Source organism: Lissotriton helveticus, chromosome 1_1, assembly GCF_964261635.1.
Source record: "Lissotriton helveticus chromosome 1_1, aLisHel1.1, whole genome shotgun sequence".
Taxonomy (NCBI): domain Eukaryota; kingdom Metazoa; phylum Chordata; class Amphibia; order Caudata; family Salamandridae; genus Lissotriton; species Lissotriton helveticus.
This window is the reverse complement of record NC_136057.1, coordinates 1,516,102,151-1,516,122,099: the sequence shown is the minus strand read 5'-3', so window position 1 is coordinate 1,516,122,099 and position 19,949 is coordinate 1,516,102,151. Positions and strand designations below refer to the sequence as shown.

Here is a 19,949-nt window from a genome sequence, read left to right as displayed (position 1 = left end):
CTTAAGGAATCACAAATTACCACCAACTTCAAGTTGGCTGTAATTTGGATTTCCTTTAAAAAGCACTTTTTTGCTTTTTTCTAAGTGCCATGTGGCACACATGGTGAACAGACATAATATCGAAGGAAAAATATAGAATGGACATAAAATTGTGTTAAAAATATAGAATGGACATAATATCAAATGGACAGAATATAGTGGTTAAAAATATCGAATTGAAGGTAAGTAATATCGAATTTTAAAATATAGAATGTCATAATAATTGACTAATTGATAATTATGTTAATTTAAATAATCTATTTTTTGTAGTGGGTTGTGGGTTTCTAGGGGAGTAGGGTGGGAAGTAATTTAATTGTAATTGATTAAATATGTTAATTTATTTATTGGTATTCAGTTTGAATTTTTTATTAATGACTAATTAATTAATTTTTAATTGGTCATTTATTTTTACTAATTGATTATTTGATAATTAAGTTTATTTTATTAATTTATTTTCTGCAGTGGGTTGTGGGTTTATAGGGGAATAGGGGGGAGTAATTTAATTGTAATTAAGTAAATCAGTTTTATTTATTGGTATTTATTTTTAATGTATTAATTAATTGGTAATTAATTTGTATGAATAGGTAATTAATTTTATTTATTAATAATAATTTGTATTGTTATTGATTAATTATTATATAATATTAAATTGGTAATTTATTTTAATTGATATTTTCTTGGTATTGATATTTAATTACTTTTTATTAATGTATTAAATCTTTACTTTCCCTACTGTTGCACTCTCTGGAGTGGGAATAGTAATTTTTACCCCTACGCTATCCAACACTTTCCCTACTGTTGCACTCTCTGGAGTGGGAATAGTAATTTTTACCCTCCCGCTATCCCACGCTTTCTCTACTGTTGCACTCTCTGGAGTGGTAATAGTAATTTTTACCCCTATGCTATCCAACGATTTCCCTACTGTTGCCCTCTCTGGAGTGGGAATAGTAATTTTTACCCCTAAGCTATCCAACGCTTTCCCTACTGTTGCACTCTCTGGAGTGGGAATAGTAATTTTTACCCTCCCGCTATCCAACTCTTTCCCTACTGTTGCACTTTTGGAGTGGGAATAGTAATTTTTACCCCTACGCTATCCAACGCTTTCCCTACTGTTGCACTCTCTGGAGTGGGAATAGTAATTTTTACCCCTACGCTATCCAACACTTTCCCTACTGTTGCACTCTCTGGAGTGGGAATAGTAATTTTTACCCTCCCGCAATCCCACGCTTTCCCTACTGTTGCACTCTCTGGAGTGGGAATAGTAATTTTTACCCCTACGCTATCCAACGCTTTCCCTACTGTTGCACTCTCTGGAGTGGAAATAGTAGTTTTTACCCTCCCGCTATCCAACGCTTTCCCTAATGTTGCACTCTCTGGAGTTGGAATAGTAATTTGTACCCCTACGCTATCCAACGCTTTCCCTACTGTTGCACTCTCTGGAGTGGGAATAGTAATTTTTACCCTCCCGCTATACAACACTTTCCCTACTTTTGCACTGTCTGGAGTGTGAATAGTAATTTTTACCCCTACGCTATCCAACACTTTCCCTACTGTTGCACTCACTGGAGTGGTAATAGTAAATTTTAACCTTTCCCCATCCTACAGTAAAAATATTGTAATTTTTTTATTGATATTACGTTTATATATATATAATGTATTAAATCAATTTGTATGTTTTTTAAGTTACATTAAGTATTTATTAATTTTAAGGTTAAGTATTTTAAGTTTGTTTAAGTTAATTATATTTAGTACTTCATACATTTTTAATTAATTAAAGCATTTAAAAAAATTCGATATTTTTACTTACTATATTTTTTGCATCGATATTTTTGATTCGATATTTTTGTACTTACCTGTTTGTGGATAGGAGGTCGATATTTTTGTATTCTATATTTTTACCTCGATATTCTTCTAGTTCTATATTTTTGACGTCGATATTGTTTCAGTGATCCGGCACACATACATGCCCTTAGGGTATGTATGTGCGCCACTTGTGCACACATGCACATTTTAGGGGTGCAATAGGGTGTCCGTTTGGAACCATTACACCCTTGAATTTGTGTGCGCAATTTGCGAGTACTTGTTGGGTACTCGCACATTGCGCTCGCAATTCCCATTCATTCCTAAGGGCCTCTTGGCCCATAGGAATGAATGGGAAGCCATTCCTTAATTGCAAGTTGCAATTTGCGAGTTGCACTTTGCGAGTCGCAATTAAGGAATGCGAGGGAATCACAAAAAAAATTGCTAATGCTTTCTTTTATACATATGCCCCCACATGTTGTAAAGTCTCGATGACCAATTCAGATTTACATTACACTGAATTTAACACTGACAAACGTATGGGAAATGTATCCTACAATTTAAATCTTTGAATGGGATATACAAGGTAGTGGTAGGCGTTTCAAAGTGGGCAGACGCGTCTCATTTGCATCACAAAGTGTCCCGTAAATAACTCCCTAGGCTACTTTGTGACTGTGCGCAGACTGGCTGGCCATCAGTTACTTGTTTGTTGCTGTTTGACAGCATGGTGCGCAAATGCTTCCATAGGAGCGTGACACTCAAGCAAAAGGCCAATTAGAGGCTGAATCTCAGGAGGATAAAAGGGGCTTCGATTGTAACCCTCACAAGACTCCCCATGATTTGCAGAGGACCAAAGTTACCTTAAGAGATAACTTTTTTTCCAGAGACACCCAAGGTGGCTGGAACATTTTATGGAGTACTTTGGATAGGTCTTCATCTCCTCCCTGGGAGGCAAAGCAGTTCAATGGAAGATCGCAGGAGGAACTGGGATTAATGTTGTTTTATTTCCTGAGTGAGGCACACCCCATTTGGTGGTTCTCAAGAAAGCACATGCTGTGAGGTTATTAAAACATAAATCGTGTGCTGCAATGTCGTCTGAAAAATAAATTGCCAAAGAATAAAGCTCTGCGAAAGATAATTATTTTCCCCTAAACCCTCTAACAAGCAATGAAAATGTTTAATTACTCACCATGAGCATCTTTTTAGAGGGTTTTTCTTCACCATTCCTGGAACAGGTATGTTCTCACCTTGGGGGTTTGGCTCCACCCACTAAAGCAGGAGGCAAAAAACGATGTGCTGTCAATAACCAGTATATGAGCCAGATGTTCCCTACTCTCAGCATTGTTGATGACTGTACTGTTACCTGGACGTTGGAGTATGGCACCACAGTAGGACGGTGGTGATACACGGTTTGTCCGTAAAGAGGTGTTCTGCTAAATCACTCTTGAAAGACTGGACAATTTATTCAGCTGGTAGTGCTCTCAATCTTCAATAACACATTCCAATATTTAATAACAGGAGGCGTCAGCAGGTGGAAATATCTAACATTGATGTTATTGCCAAAGGTAGGACTGCAAACCGGTAACATGCCCGGAGAATTCGAAATCAATGGTGAAAAGGGAAGCAGGATTCCCAGTATGTTTGCAAAAGATCTATGGTATTTAAAATATTGACGCAAGTATTAATGATCAAAACAACTGGTAGGTTACATTTTAGATTTCATTGTGTAAGTGGTGTATACAATCAGGGACGGACTGGCCTTTTATTCCATAGGGCATCTGCCCAGTGGCCTGGAGAAATTGGAGGCCGGTTTTCAAACCCGAGGCCTGCTGCTGGTGTCTCTCACTTTTCCCAGCTCCACCAGGGGGATTGCAGCAGGCAGGAGCGTCTTCAAGAGAGAGAAGGAGAGCACAGATGGGAGGGGGCGAGGGGGGGGGGGATAAAGAGAGAGAGAGAGAGAGAGAGAGAGAGAGAGAGTGGTAGCAGAGAAGAGAGAACGAGTAGAATAATAGACAGAGTGAGAGTGGATGGCTTGAAAGAGAGGCACAGAACAGGGGCGAAAGGCAGTGGGGTTTGCGTTAACGCCAAGGCTGCTTTTGGTGCCCCAGTCCAGCCCTGTATACAAGTGCATATATTAAATAACATTTATTCAGGCCTCTTCCTTCATAGAATCTCTAGGTTTAGAGGAGCCATGGTTGGTGCACTTTTTATTTATGTACATAAATAATCAAAAAAATATTGTATACATTGCATTCATGTTAAGAAGAATGCTAGTCAAGCTGCGCTGCTATGTATGATTTGACAAAATGGGTAACTTTTAAATGTATTTTTTTAAATCTAAAAAATGGTGTACAGTGGACCGTTCTGTATTACGGTCCTTGGACATCAGGCATTAAATTGTCCTTTTTTTTGTGCAAAACTTACTTATAAAGTTTCGGAAATCGCTTCTAGGAAAACTAAAAGATGTTTTTGTAAATGGAAGGTTTTATTATTGCCAATGACACGCACGGATAATGATCTTTTCAGCACTCTCCTTACTCTGAGTTTGGTTTAACATTGTTTACACTGAGTTTAGTACACTACCAAACGTGGTGCCCATTTGTAGAATTCCGAAGAATGAGTAGCTGGAGTGTAATGCAGATTACACAATGGGTCTAAATGTAGCTACGCTATTGTTCGGTATCCTGCCTATTACTGACTCTTGGGTCCTCAGCTATATCCAACACATGCGAGGAATGCTGCAAACTATGCATGGGATACAAAGCGATTATTAAACACATGGATCACTAACATAGTGGAATTTCTTCATTGGCTCCTTAACCCAGGGTTTGCATTTATGAGGAAGACCAGCTAATCCCCCCCAGAGGGTCTGTCCATCTAATAGAAGTCATTCTTTTACCTCTGAAGTTTCTTTGAAGAAATGCAAAATGACAGTGAAAAAGTCAAAGTCTGGCTTATACACTGGTTATCCGTAACGCACTTGTATGTCTCTGTTATTGAATAGAGCCAACTGTTTACTGTAACATCTTACCTGCTTCGAAAGGAAGAAAATCCTCCTTCACGTTCATTTCAAATAAAATGTCTCGACTGGAAATGTATCCAGGTAGGGCATTGGTAGTCACCTGCAAATGTGTGTATGTACAGCTCATATTGTATATTAAACAATCAGAAAGTGACAATCATTCTCCAGTATTTAAAGCTTGAGGCCTGAAGTACTAAGGTCAGGTCCAAATTTCAACCAGTGCAGTTTGCACAGTTCGCGGTTTGCGACCTTACCTTTATTTTGCACATGACTGATATACTATTCAGTTGCAGCAACAATACGATTTCACAGGAGATTGCGAAGATTCCTGCCTCGTCAATATGTATAAGGCAGGAGCCATTATGTAACTCCAAAGAATTACTGCGAACGCAGGTTTTGGGGCCCACAAGGAACAACAGACATCTATCAGCATCCTTCCCATGCTTGAATACTGGCTTTTTTCAGAAGCCCTGTCCCTGAAAGAGTCTGGAGTTGCTTTCAAAAATATAAGTTGACATTCAGGGAATGGCACTAAAGGGAGCATGGAGCACCCCTGAACAACTGCAGTGCTCCCCTAATGCCAGCAGCAATCAATCAAGAGGTGGAAACTGTGGATATGTTACAACCATTGGTCCCTCTAATTTTTTTACTCTGTGTGTGGCAGAGTAAGGTCTCTGTGCGCTTCAGCCAAGGCTATGTGCGCCAAGAACCAGACCGCATGTGTAGACCAGGGCTTTGAGTGGGATGAAAAAAACTAGGAGGTCCCTCTGTGGTAAATAAATAAATAATACCCTATTTTTGAGTGCATGAATGAATAAATAACAGATAGCTCAATAAATAAGAGTCAAGATTCGAGGTAGTAGGAGTTTCTGCAGGTTTATTACAGCATAAGGACAGGATCAGGACAACCTGTATAGGATGAGCAGAACGACAGGGCCCAGCAGGACAACTGGGACCCAGTAGGGGAAAAAGATGCCCAGCAGCTGCTGGGGCTAGGTCTGGGATGAGCGCGCTAGCATTCAATAACAATGCAGGAACATATATACATAGCGCGAACACATAGCATTACATTGCAGTAGGCGTAACAGTGGGTGGAGTAGAAGGCGTGACGCGTAGCAGTCGCGAGAGATAAGAGTAAAAGTAGGTGTAACTGGGAGTTTACTTAGACATGTGATGCAAAACGTAACAGAATATGTCATGAATGGGCGGAAACATAGGAGGGGGCTACCTAAGGAGCCGGGACCTCTAACCTAATGGTGCGCGAAAACTAGCAATGACGTGTTACTAGGAGAAGCTGGGGGCTACGAACTCTGTGCTAGGAGCAGAGACTAAAGTCTGGAGGGTCGGAGCGACATGTACCTAAACCTATCTGGTATCTAATGTTTAGGGAACATGTTGATATAAACTAGAAGTCATGAGGGGAAAAGCTAACCTGATTCTAAGACTGGACCATGCATTATTCTACATGTAGTACGTGAGGAATATTAAATGACCATTAAATGCAGTATTTCTCTAACGTGGAGACGTGAAGGCTAGACAATGACGGAAACTATTGATGCAGTTCAGTAGCTTAGGAATGCAGAAGAGGAGGACTGAACTGATAGCAGGAACTATAACATACTTTTGGCAGACTCAGAGGCAGAGCCGGGCTGCACCGGGCACTGCGAGGCAGGAAGTAAGTGAAGGGTCGAGGATACAGGTGGGGGCTGTATCGCTCCTCAGCGAGGCTTTCAGGAGACAGGAGCTGAATCTGTGGTCCGGGCCCTTTTGAGGCCTAGAAGCGGGGACTTTATAATTGAATAACGTGCACACTGAGAAACGTGGCAACATTACTTACATAGGCCTGATATTCGTAGTATTCACGAGGACTGGAAAATAGCATACCAGAGGTGGACACAACTGTAATTGCGTCTTTAATCAGAAATGGGGAATAACATATGCATATTGGTCATGCATACATAACATATGATGGATGAGGCGTAGGGACACAGAACATGGCAAAATTTACTTTTCCACATTCCCTCCTTGTCACTACGTTTACATCAGGAAACATCAATATTCATGATACCGTCTATCATTTCATACAGTACCATTTGCTCGTCTCGAATTGTCTTGGAACGGGATTTAGAACGGGGCTTGGGACTAGGAATACAAGAGGTAGCACACATGCTGCAAATCGCAGGGCCACATTGTATACAGAGGCAGCAGCTGAATATGATCGCTACTGCAATACCTAGGAAGGACAGGACTTTCCATCCCCATGCGGAAATGATATTCCAGAACCAACCGGACCATGTCCAGGTGCCTGGATCTTGATGTAACAGATGGGCAATTTTATGGAGTCTGGTTATAGCTGAATAAACAGACGGCGCGTTATTTGGAATGAAAATGCAACAACTAGATCCGAGAATTCTACAGGCCCCGCCCCTATCGGCCAGTATGACGTCAAGGACGAGACGATTCTGTAAAACGACAATTCTCATAAAGGATTGCTCTTCAGTTAAGTTACCTAGAGCAGAGGCAGTCTCATCTACTACTGCTTCAAGGGTTCTTGTTAACCTACGGATTAGCTTACTATTTACAACTGTACCTAAATAAGGGAAAACACCTTTATCTATATCAATGAATTGCTCTGCGGCGGTTTCAGTATAATCGATAATCGGGAGATTTCTCTTGTGTCTAGTGTGTACTAAGAAAGAATTCCTATGATAGTCAGGTGGGGCTAGAAAAACAGGTGGCAGTAGGAAAGCAATGTAACAGGTTCCCTCCCAATCGAGGGGCAGACGGACATATGCAGTTTGACCACAAATAAAATAAGAATGACGTGAAGCTTTGAAAATAGATTTCCCACTGTCACTATACTGGATAACAGTAGTACATTCACTATGACCTATATGTACAGAACCATAACTACGGACACATAATTCGCCTTTGACTGGTAGTACTGAAATAGCGGGTGAGTCTGGAGTAGTATCAGACTGAACATTCAGGACCATGAAATTCGACGAATAATTACCTAAATTATATACTTCATTTTCTAAATCTAAACCTGTTCTGTGGGGAAAACCTTGCTTGTCTGGGAAACATGTACTATTAAGAAAAGACATATCTGTTGAGGATGACGTTAACGTGGACCATGCTCCACACGAACCATTGTGTGAGAATGGATAAGGAAAGAGTGGCAGAACTCCCTTCGATGTCTGGAAAGGGGGGAGTCGACCACACACCCAACAATTAGTGGCATTGCTGGTCTGGTGTGAATAATGTAACATACGGATGAATGTGTTATTACGCATGGCAAGGCGGTATGCATATTCGTGAGGAGGCAGATCACTAAACGTGTGCTCTACTGTAGCATTAGCAGACATATTTACATGAGGAACTGGTAAATACAGAAAAAATGCGTAGCTGGTGCAGGAAATCATTAGGCTGAGAAATAATATGAAACTCAGAAAAACGATGCAATGAAGTGAACTGCGACTGACTCTCTCACTATGGGGGTCTATTTTATACATGTCAGAAACAGTCTAACCGTTTCACCTAGGGGAGGACTTATACAATCAAACTGGCTGACTTATTAGACCTGAGCTTTAACTTATACTCCTGTTGCGGAGTTTTCTCTAACAAGGGAGGGGTTGTAACAAAGTCTGGTGCGGGACAGTCCTTTAAAACAATGTTCTGGCAATCCTTCGAATCCTGGGAAATGTTCTTGGCAATGTCTTTGAAGTCTGGACTCGGTCCTTTGAAAAGTTTTACATGAGAGAGGTGTACCCACCCCTTCCTGCCTTCCAACTTGACGGCAGTTCGGGTGGTCAAGAGGACCTGACGTGGCTCCTTCCAACGTGGTTCCAGCGGACTTGATCTGTCAAAATTGCGGATCATCACCAAGGATCCTGGAACGATCTCGTGCGGTGCCACCTCGGTATTGTCTGGAAATGCGGCGGCAACCTGTGAACGACATGAGTTGAGGGCAGACATCAAGGAAGCTAGGTAATCTGTCAGCATATTACATGAAACATCGGTAATACTTCGGGGTCTAGGAGTACCCCACATGTTAGGGGGGCGGCCGAAAACGACCTCATACGGGGACAGACCTGATCTGGAATGTGCGACCATACGCATGTAAAACAGAGCGACTGGCAAAGCTACTAACCAGTCTACACCTTTGTCTTTACAGACTTTTGCTATACGGATTTTCAGAGTCTGATTATGTCTTTCTACTAGTCCAGCTGCTTCTGGATGGCGTACACAATGGAACTTCCACTGGTACCCTAACAACAGGGAAACGTGTCTCATGAGTTCGGATGAGAATGGCTGACCGTTATCAGAATATACGACTCTAGGGAGTCCGTATCTAGGGAAAAATTCACGAACCAACTGTTTGGCAGTGGTCGCGGCTGTATAATCTGGGACTGGATATGCTTCTGTCCACCTGGACAAAGCGCATACTACTACAAGGACATACTTGAAACCTCGACATCGCTCCATCTGAATATAATCCATCTGGAGGACCTCAAAAGGGTGGTCAGGGGGCTGGAAACCACCTTGTTCCACCGGGACACTTTTACCTGGATTAAACTGACAACATATCATACAGGTACGGACTTTCTGCTTGGCTGCAGCTCGTAAATGCTTGTTGAACCAAATGTTCTGGATACTGTCTAACATAGCTTTTTCTCCTAAATGTGCTGGACTATGTGCGGTATTGATAATGACTTGAACCATAGAATCGGGGAGAAACCATGTGGCTCTACCCTTCGTTAACCATCCTTGATCTGTCTGGACCCCTCCTTGTACAGACCATTTCTTGATTTCATCGGGAGTAGCATGTAACTGGATATCTATGACATCTTGTGTAGGGTCCTTAACTGTCATGCATGTAATCAGATCTGGAGTATGTGTCCGATTAACTGGAATGTCTGGAGTCTGTGCTGTAAGCTTGGCTGTGCGGTCTGCTAAATCATTACCTTGGGAAATAATGTCAGTAACTTTCGTATGTGCTTTGCATTTCATTATAGCAATAGATGTCGGTAAATGTATGGCATCTAACAGGGCTTGAATAAGGAGACCATGCTGAATCTTGGTTCCATGAGAAGTCATAAAGCCTCTCTCCTGCCAGAGCACTCCGAAGTCGTGTACAACTCCGAATGCGTAACGTGAATCTGTGTAAACATTAACCTTCAGGTTTTTGGCGTGTATACAGGCTTGTGTCAGAGCAACTAGCTCTGCTGCTTGAGCGGACAGAGTATCAATACGATGTGTTTCAATAACTTCAGTGTCAGTAGTCACTGCATACGCGGCGACTAGTTCTCCTGTACTAGTTCTCATACATGAACCATCCACATAAAGTGTCAGGTCAGGATCTAGTAACGGAATGTCTGTCAGGTCTTGTCTTGGCTTAGTCGTAATGTTAACTACTTCCACACAATCATGTGGATCTGGATTTGAATTAACTGATGGTAACAGTGTAGCAGGATTCAGGACGTTGCAGCGTCTAATTTCTATGTGTGGCTGGAACAGTGTCAATTCATAACCTGTTAAACGTGCAATTGTCAAGTGCTGAGTCTGTGTTCGGTTTAAAAGAACCTCTACTGAATGTGGAACTTGTACTGTCAGGGAATGTCCTAAAACTATGGAATCACTTTGTCTGATAGCTAGTGCTGTGGCTGCAACTGACTTGAGGCATGCAGGCAACGCCTGGGCGACTGGATCTAATGTGCTCGAAAAATAAGCACAGGGCTTGTATTGACCTGCTTGATCTTGTGTGAGAACAGATAATGCTGTACCTTCGCGTTCTGTAACGAAAAGTGTAAAAGGCTTACTGTAGTTCGGTGTAGCTAGAACTGGAGCTTGACATAGGGTTTTCTTTAACTCGTTGAAACTAAGTGTATGGTCAGACGTCCAAGGGAGGGCAGTCGATACGGCTGCCTCCTGTGTCGTTAACTGTATCAATGGCTTGGCTAGGAATGCATACTGGGGAATCCATTGTCTACAATAAGAAGTAAGGCCAATAAAAGCACGTACCTCCTTCTGGGTTCTGGGCTGGGGAAGACTCGCTATTAACTGGATACGGTCGGGTGTCAACTGCCTACCCCTCTTGGACAGCAAGTGTCCTAAGTATACCACTTGCTGGACACAGAATTGAAGCTTCGAAGGTGACACCTTGTGCCCCATCTCGGCTAGAAAATACAGAACTGTAAGTGATGCTCGCTCGCAAGCACGTTCAGAACGGGCTGTGATCAGTAGATCATCGACATACTGGAGCAGGGCAGTGTCAGTTGGCATGTGAATGTTGTCTAGTTGTCTCTTGAGTGCTTGACTGTAAATACTAGGGCTTTCTGTGAAACCTTGAGGAGCGCGTGTAAACATATAGCTCCTTCCATTTAAACAAAATCCGAAAAGAAACTGGCTGTCTGGATGAATTGGAACACTAAAAAATGCATTCTTGAGGTCAATAACAGTGAAAAACATGGCTTCGGAATCAATGGCTGTTAACAGGGAAGAAATGTCTGGGACAACTGGGTACTGAGGAATAATACATTTGTTAAGCTCTCGTAAATCAATCACTAATCGATATACTGGGGGTGCATTCGGATCAGTGCGTTTCATGACTGGAATGATTGGAGAATTGCATACATTGGAGTCAGTTTCTACAACTACTCCCTGAGCCATGAGCTCGTCAATAATTTTGGATAAGGCTGCTACAGCCTCAGGTGGCAATCTGTACTGTCTGATTCGGGGTAACACTACACCTGGCTTGAGAGTCACACGATGGGGTGTGATTTGCATGTAACCTACATCAGTTGGACCTTGCGCCCATAACTGCTGCGGAACATTAGACAATCTTGAATCAAAATCTCGTAATACATAGTGACCCTTAAAGTCACGTAGGAACAGACGTATTCCCTCTGGGGAACAGCAAATAACTGCACCTAACTCTTTCAGTGTCTTAATACCCAATAGATTTTCTGGACATGACTTAGTAAGTAACAGATCAGTAGTACGGGACAATGGACCTACTTCTAGAGTAACTGGCTTTGAAATCTCATTAACGATGGGTTTTCCTGAAAATCCAAGGGAAACATTTCTTGAGCCTGAGAGCGGAGCCCCTGGAACTTCGGCGTGACTAATTGTAGTCCTACTTGCCCCTGTATCGATCAAAAATTTTCTGTCTTTCCCTAATACTTGACTATGAACATAGGGACCTTCTTGGTCTACAGGTATCTCGATGAGAGGCACGCCTACCTCCCTCTCTAGGCTGTTTCATGAATATGACTGGTACTCTGGATACTCAGACTGTGCATACTGGTACATCTGCGATGTGACATGCTGTGTTGCAGCAATAGGCTGCGGTACTGTAACTGTCTGTTGTGCATTCTGTGACTGAGGAATCTGTGAAACTAGTTCTTGTCTCGGCGGACGTGGTCTTTCTTTAGTCTTACCAGTAGCTATATTATGTTTCAGAACTGCACACTCGTTTATAAAATGACCTGGCTGTTTGCAATAATTGCAGTTCCCTTTAACGGGAGCTGCAGGATGACTGGCTTGATTCGGACCCCTCTTCTGACTGTCCTGAGGAACAGATTGTGCAACTAGCACTTTCATTTTCGTGTCTTTCATACGTTTTCTTTCGTGTTCTTGCTCTTCTCTGATTCTATTCTGGTGATACTGGAGCATCTGGAGCATCTGGGACGGACTATTTGCTTGCCAGGTGCTTTCGACTTTCAAAACTCGGTTTTTAATTTGTGGACTTGAATTCTCGACTAATTTGGTAACGAAAAGATGAGGGTATGACTCACTACTTGTCTTGAGACCACTGTTAATACTGAAACATTTCTCGAATCTAGAATAAAAATCACTAATATCTTCTTCTTGTTTCTGTTTACAGGCTGAGATTGCATCCCAGTCTTCTTTCCTAGTTGTCAATAATCTGGGTAAAACTTGAATCAGTAATTCTGGTAATTCTTTACATTTATCTCCAAGACCGGTACCTGGTACTCGTGCCTTGTCTTCAGTTTCTAGAGCTGTCCAATCGATCTTTTTCTCTCCCACCTCCCATTCTTTTTCCTTTAACTTTTCATACACCCTTGCGGGTAACAGGACCTTTAACATTTTAATGATATCTGGGTAGGTGTATTCTCCCATACGGAGCATGTCTTTTAATTCTCGATGGAACCCTGCTGGATCTTTGTCATGACAGGGAATTAATTTCTTCATCTCTAGGAGTTCCATCTTTGATATCGGAGTGTATACAAACACTCGTTGCATGTCGCCACCCGCCCCTTGGACTGGGTGGACTTCTCGTAACGGATTCTGTCTGTCTATGTAAAACGGTTTACTTTCTGGGGGTGGGACATGAACAAAATGCGGGTTCAGGAACGTTCTATACTTGTGGCGCTGTTCTAGAATGACACTAATTAAATCAGTACCTAGACCTCTCCATCTATACTGGAGTAATTCGTTCAGGATATCATGTAACGGGCCTGGATCAGAATGTTGACCCTCATACAGGGTAATGAGGTGTTGGATCATATACATACCCACCAGTCGTTGCTCGGCTGGGGGCAGTTTCAGAAACATTTGTGCCACTATTTCGTCTGGAAAAGTGGTAGAATCAGTAATCCATCGGACTGCTGATCGGGCTAGTTCTTGTTCGTGCATGGTACTTAATTCGCTGTAACCGACTCGTGATTTCAGAATGTGATCGGTAGCTTGAAATACTTGTTCTAGAGAGCTTTGTTCTGGTGCTGGATGATGAAAAATAGACTTAGGTTCTGGACGTAAATGGCGATCTGGAAATCTGGATTTTCCTACATACGCTATTCTGGCGGGATTCTCGTCTTCCTCTTCAGGATCAGAGGCACTTTCTTTCTCGCTTACTTGTGCTGCTTTACGCTGTTCGTGTAACTTTATTATTTCTTTACGAATTTTCTTGTACATACTTTCCATGGCACTAATGGTCTTGTGCTTACCCTCGGCTATATTATCACTCCACCTTGTCAGGATTCTCATGTCGGCGGGATCTTTAGACGGGTAATCTTGTTCTCTTATTAGACAATTTATCAGGAACTTTAATATCATGAGCTGAATCTCGGCTTTCCTTTGGGACATAATCTCGCCAATACTTTCTGGATCATCCCCTGTACGGATGAAACGATATATTCTGTCTAGATCTTCTTTCATATTCGGCAAGGTGACTAGATACTCGGTCACTCTTCTTACACGCAAGGAATATAAAACCATAGTATTTTCGCCCGGGACTGGATCATAACTACATTCGTTAAGGGCTTGCCTGATTTCTGCGACAGACTTATTACTCTTGGGAGTACGCTGTGATGCTTGAGCATGTAATTCAAGTGCTGATAAACGCTTGTGTGGCGGCGGGGTTTGAGGAGGACCTCCTCCTGCGGCCCCTAGACTAGAATCGTCGACTGACATTCTTCGTGCTTGCAGGGTCGGTAATTGTGACGTGGGCTGAACTTGTATGGCTGGCTGACCCGGGGGTACCGTAACAGGTACTCCGGTGCCTGGAAAAGCGGGAAGTGCCTGATTTACAGGGACAGGTGGAGCGCGAACTGGATTTGCATATTCTGGGACTGTGTCATCCAAATAGGACGAAATGAAAATATCAGCTGCGGTCGGTTTGTGACGTAGCTTGGTCGGAACTAATGGTGGCGGCAAATTACTGGATGCCTCTGGGGTCGCTTTTTGCAAGCCCTCGGCAAGAAGAGGATACATACCCTTAATAAGGGCATGCCTCTGTCTGTCTGACTGTTCGACTTTGACTTGTTCACCTATCTCGATTAATTCTCTTTCTTGGGCTCGTTCTTGGGATTCTCTACTTAACTCTGACTTTCTGACTTCCTTTTCCGTTCTTCTATGCGCTTCCTTACGCCATAACTCGATGGCATCTTTCTGTGACTGTCTGGCTTTCTTTTTCCATAATACTTCTTCTACTCGCATGATACATTCGGCATCCCATGTACCCGATACGGGCCATCTATACTTTTCTTCTAACTGTTTGGTATACTCTACCCATAAATCTAGATACAATATGGCGCTTATGCCATGTTTCTGATACATAAAGTGACCTGGACTGTCCCTTGGCGGAACAGGAACTGCTGCTTCCAGCAGACCCTTTCTAGTTTTTAACTGACGTAACTTTGAAAAGAGCGGCATTCTAAACTTAAATCGGAACACAATACAATACACGAAAAACAATAACAATTGGGAAAACAATTCAGGCATACCACGACATTGAAAATACATTAAACAACATCATAAATAACAGTTCGAACAGAATACTACCTGAAAAATACTGAAAACAGAAACAGAACAGAATTCTCGAGAGCGGAACAGACTAGAGTTACTGGATGCACTGCTGTAACAGTACGGAACATACCGGTCCCCTAAAGGAACACATCAAGACCCGTATCCACCTAGGTGGACACTTCGTTTGCGGGCTTGGGTACCACCAACCCACGGACCAGAGTCAATTTAGACTGACCCTGTCTAGACACTACCCCAGCAATGGTACTCACCGGGCAGCACGGAACGGAAGGCCTCGGACGGGACTGGACTACGACGACGAACTTCGGACTTCGGACTCCAGTTACGGGTGGACCTCCGGATACCTCGGACCTTGGACTCTCGGCTTGGGCTCTGGTCGGGACTCGCCGCGTTCCTCCACCGTCTCGTTCGGATGCTGGACCGCCTCCTCCGTCTCCTCCGTGGGCCTGAGGGATACTTAAAGCAGAAATATCTGCACTTGGCCAGAAGAGTTCCGTCACGACTGCAGGGGGTCAGGGGGTCGGCGTGGCTTCACCGACGCGTGGGGAAAGGGCAAGTCCCTATTCGGGCGCCATTATGTGGTAAATAAATAAATAATACCCTATTTTTGAGTGCATGAATGAATAAATAACAGATAGCTCAATAAATAAGAGTCAAGATTCGAGGTAGTAGGAGTTTCTGCAGGTTTATTACAGCATAAGGACAGGATCAGGACAACCTGTATAGGATGAGCAGAACGACAGGGCCCAGCAGGACAACTGGGACCCAGTAGGGGAAAAAGATGCCCAGCAGCTGCTGGGGCTAGGTCTGGGATGAGCGCGCTAGCATTCAATAACAATGCAGGAACATATATACATAGCGCGAACACATAGCATTACATTGCAGTAGGCGTAACAGTGGGTGGAGTAGAAGGCGTGACGCGTAGCAGTCGCGAGAGATAAGAGTAAAAGTAGGTGTAACTGGGAGTTTACTTAGACATGTGATGCAAAACGTAACAGAATATGTCATGAATGGGCGGAAACATAGGAGGGGGCTACCTAAGGAGCCGGGACCTCTAACCTAATGGTGCGCGAAAACTAGCAATGACGTGTTACTAGGAGAAGCTGGGGGCTACGAACTCTGTGCTAGGAGCAGAGACTAAAGTCTGGAGGGTCGGAGCGACATGTACCTAAACCTATCTGGTATCTAATGTTTAGGGAACATGTTGATATAAACTAGAAGTCATGAGGGGAAAAGCTAACCTGATTCTAAGACTGGACCATGCATTATTCTACATGTAGTACGTGAGGAATATTAAATGACCATTAAATGCAGTATTTCTCTAACGTGGAGACGTGAAGGCTAGACAATGACGGAAACTATTGATGCAGTTCAGTAGCTTAGGAATGCAGAAGAGGAGGACTGAACTGATAGCAGGAACTATAACATACTTTTGGCAGACTCAGAGGCAGAGCCGGGCTGCACCGGGCACTGCGAGGCAGGAAGTAAGTGAAGGGTCGAGGATACAGGTGGGGGCTGTATCGCTCCTCAGCGAGGCTTTCAGGAGACAGGAGCTGAATCTGTGGTCCGGGCCCTTTTGAGGCCTAGAAGCGGGGACTTTATAATTGAATAACGTGCACACTGAGAAACGTGGCAACATTACTTACATAGGCCTGATATTCGTAGTATTCACGAGGACTGGAAAATAGCATACCAGAGGTGGACACAACTGTAATTGCGTCTTTAATCAGAAATGGGGAATAACATATGCATATTGGTCATGCATACATAACATATGATGGATGAGGCGTAGGGACACAGAACATGGCAAAATTTACTTTTCCACACCTCAAAGGAGCGTGACCGATGCAAGTAAGATAAAAATCTGTGCTTAGCATAGTGTGCCACCCGACTGATGTTTTGCTTCTTCTGTCATTGCATCCAGATATATAATACAAGTAATTTTACACCTACAAGAAGCCTGGACTATTGGCTTTGTCAATGGTTGTTTGTTGCATAAAGTTGCATATAATATTGAAAATGCTTACGCTCTTGTGGTAGAGGTTGTGACTTAATGCTCGATCTGCCGACTTGGAAGATGGGGTATGAGTCTCAGGTAAGATTAACATCCTGTGATTCCCGGGAAATCAACTAATCTCCCCATGCATCCCAAAAAAATAAATCATCTAAATCGCTAAAGTACTTTTGGGTTGAGCATGCGCTATATAAAACTTGCTGCATTTCTTTTCTGAATGCTGGGCCGATGGTTTGCCTTTTAAAAAAATTATGTTCAACGCAGTCCATGACTGACGCTTTGATCAGGGGAGCAACTAGACACAAACTTCGGGGGGGGGGGGGGTCTAACACTCCCAGCCAGGGCTGACCTTAGCAAAAGTCAGTATTGGTGCCCCTTCCTCCATTTTCTCCCTATCCATCAATTACCTCACCACCACTCACCAACAATGCACCTCATCTCTCTAAATTACCCTTCTGACAAACATTTCATTTTTTAATAGCGCTGCTCATAGTTTACTCACACTCAGTTCTGTGAGCTGCATGGTACATGTTCCTTGTAGCAGGCACATTAACCCTCTGCGCTGTGTGGGTGGCAGGAGTGCCCATGTGAGTGCATGGTGAGCAATGCGACTATGTGAGCGTAGGGTAAGAGGAGTGACTGCAGGGTGAGTGAAGTGACCATATGAATTTGGGTGATGATATAAGTGCAGAGGGGTAACATCCATTACGAGGCGGTGTTTACACTGCACTACCATCACAACGATGGTTTTACAACGCAAGTCGTTACCACGACTTGCGCTGGAGGGCGCTCTAGGCTAAGGAATAATAGATTTACTATTCCAACACCTTCCTTACTGTACGTAGGCTGGTGTTGGAATAGTAAATATTACTATTCCAAGTCCAGCACCCTACAGCGCAAGTCGTGGTAACGACTTGAGTTGTAAAACCATCGTTGTAATGGTAGTGCGCTGTAAACACCGTGTTGTATTGTCATACGTAAGAGAGGTGAGAGAGACGCAAGTTGCCGGCCCCCGGCCTCAGGCTGCTGTGAGGCCGCTGGCTGTGCGAGACTCCCGGCTCCAGATCCACACCCCCTCCCCTCTCCCGGAACGCTTTGATTGCAGGGAAGGTTGGAAGAGAGAGGCTACCAGTTCCAGGCTTCTGGTACAGAGCGGAGCTTAATGTAGTAGGAACTGGACTTTGAGCAACTTAAGTCAAAACGTGCACCTACCAGTATCTTTTGCCTTTTGGAAAACACTCTGACTGAAAGCCATCGCACACTGAGCGTAAGTAGGCCCTGCTTCCTGCCTGCTTATTGGACTGCTGGCTTGCCAGACTGCTTCAACTGCCTCCCCACCACACTTTCTTATTGTCGTTGCTGTCCCAGTCTCCTGCTTTGACCCTTGAAGACAGCGGACCAGTGAGAAAAGGGTGAGCAATGGGTGGTGGCGGTAGTACCTTGGAGCACAAGGTCCTCCTGCGGTAGGAATCTCCCGGGTCTCAGGAAGGAGCGTGAGGGGAACAAGGAGCGTGTGGAGCGAGTGGAGTGTAAATAACAGTGTGTACGTAGCCTCAGCAAACTGGATAGCAGTAGACACCCTCATTTCCATACGGAAACGTCCTTTTAAACAGCACATTCGAACTTATAACATATCACGTGTTAAACCAGTCACAGTCACAGTCCACTGAGCCAAATATGAGATCGGACCGAGTGAGGAAGTCTCCCCTAAAGTCAAAGCTTAAGCCCAAGTCCAAAACAAAACTAGGAAGCGCAAATGCAAATAAAGAACAGTTGACTGGGCCAAGGGTGGAAATAAGCCTAGAAATCACAGAAAGCATCCCAGTAATGGGGATTACCAGCACTTGCTCTGTGCCAAACTCTCCCACCAATGGAGATGACGCTAGCACAAAGCCAAGAATGGGAGAATCAACTCCTCCCCAACCAGCTAACCAGATGCAGTTACCTGGAACGCAAGGAATACAAGGAAGCCAAGAGGACTGTGCCCTTATAAACATTGACGGGATCCCGCGAAGGAAAAAACCTTGCAACTTCCAACCTAAAATCTATACGAAATTCGCATTTCTGAAAGACCCAGGTACAGCAATCTATTCTAAAAGTGCAAATGTAAAGGGGTTGCAACCACCATTACAGCCAGAGAAGTCAGTATTAACACATCAGCCAGCTGATCAGTTAACCAACCAGCCAGCCGACCAGGCTCCTCCTATACCATTCTCCATGTGGTTTGAACTCCAAACTTCACCTTACCAACTCAACAACTTAGTGGAAAATCCAGACAAAATTGTCCAAAGGATCACACTTACGACAGATGGCCAGATCACACCAAAAAGCGCTACTGACATCTGGTCAGCCGAAAATATCTTAGAAGAGGGTGTAGAGGCAAGAGCCGGAACCGATACACTAGGGGGTAGGCCCCAGAACCAGAACCAGCCTAATGATCAACTGGGAACGGCTCTCCTACTGTCCCCTAAAAACAGCTCTCCACCGCAGGAGCAAAAACTAAAGCCAAGCACACCGGGCACACTAGTCAACCCAGAGCTCTCCCACAGTTCTTTGCCTAGCAAACCATCAGAACGCCACACAATGTCTCCTTATGAAGACACTCACATATCAAGTCCGGACCTGTCCTTCCTAGCCTCACAGGAATGGGAGGAGCTTGTTGCCTCATATAATCTAAAACCTGCTCAAAATAACTCATCTCCTGCACCACTTAATACACCACTGCATGGACGAAGCAAACTCTGCAATACTACGTCCACCGAATCAATTTGGGTGCAATCCTAA

At 43.7% G+C, this 19,949-nt stretch overlaps 1 protein-coding gene across 2 annotated transcripts in view; it reads right to left on the bottom strand.

The window, feature by feature from the left end:
- Positions 1-19,949, bottom strand: part of PRRX1 (paired related homeobox 1) — a 442,220-nt gene that overhangs the window by 16,843 nt on the left and 405,428 nt on the right. Inside the window, exon 4 of one of the 2 annotated variants that reach the window (XM_078658491.1) lies at positions 3,029-3,108. The exons of the other annotated variant lie outside the window; for it this stretch is intronic. Within the exon in view, the coding sequence (XP_078514617.1) occupies positions 3,057-3,108 (52 nt within the window). The 3' untranslated portion in view covers positions 3,029-3,056. The remainder of the gene's footprint in view (positions 1-3,028; positions 3,109-19,949) is intronic. 2 annotated transcript variants of the gene reach the window in all.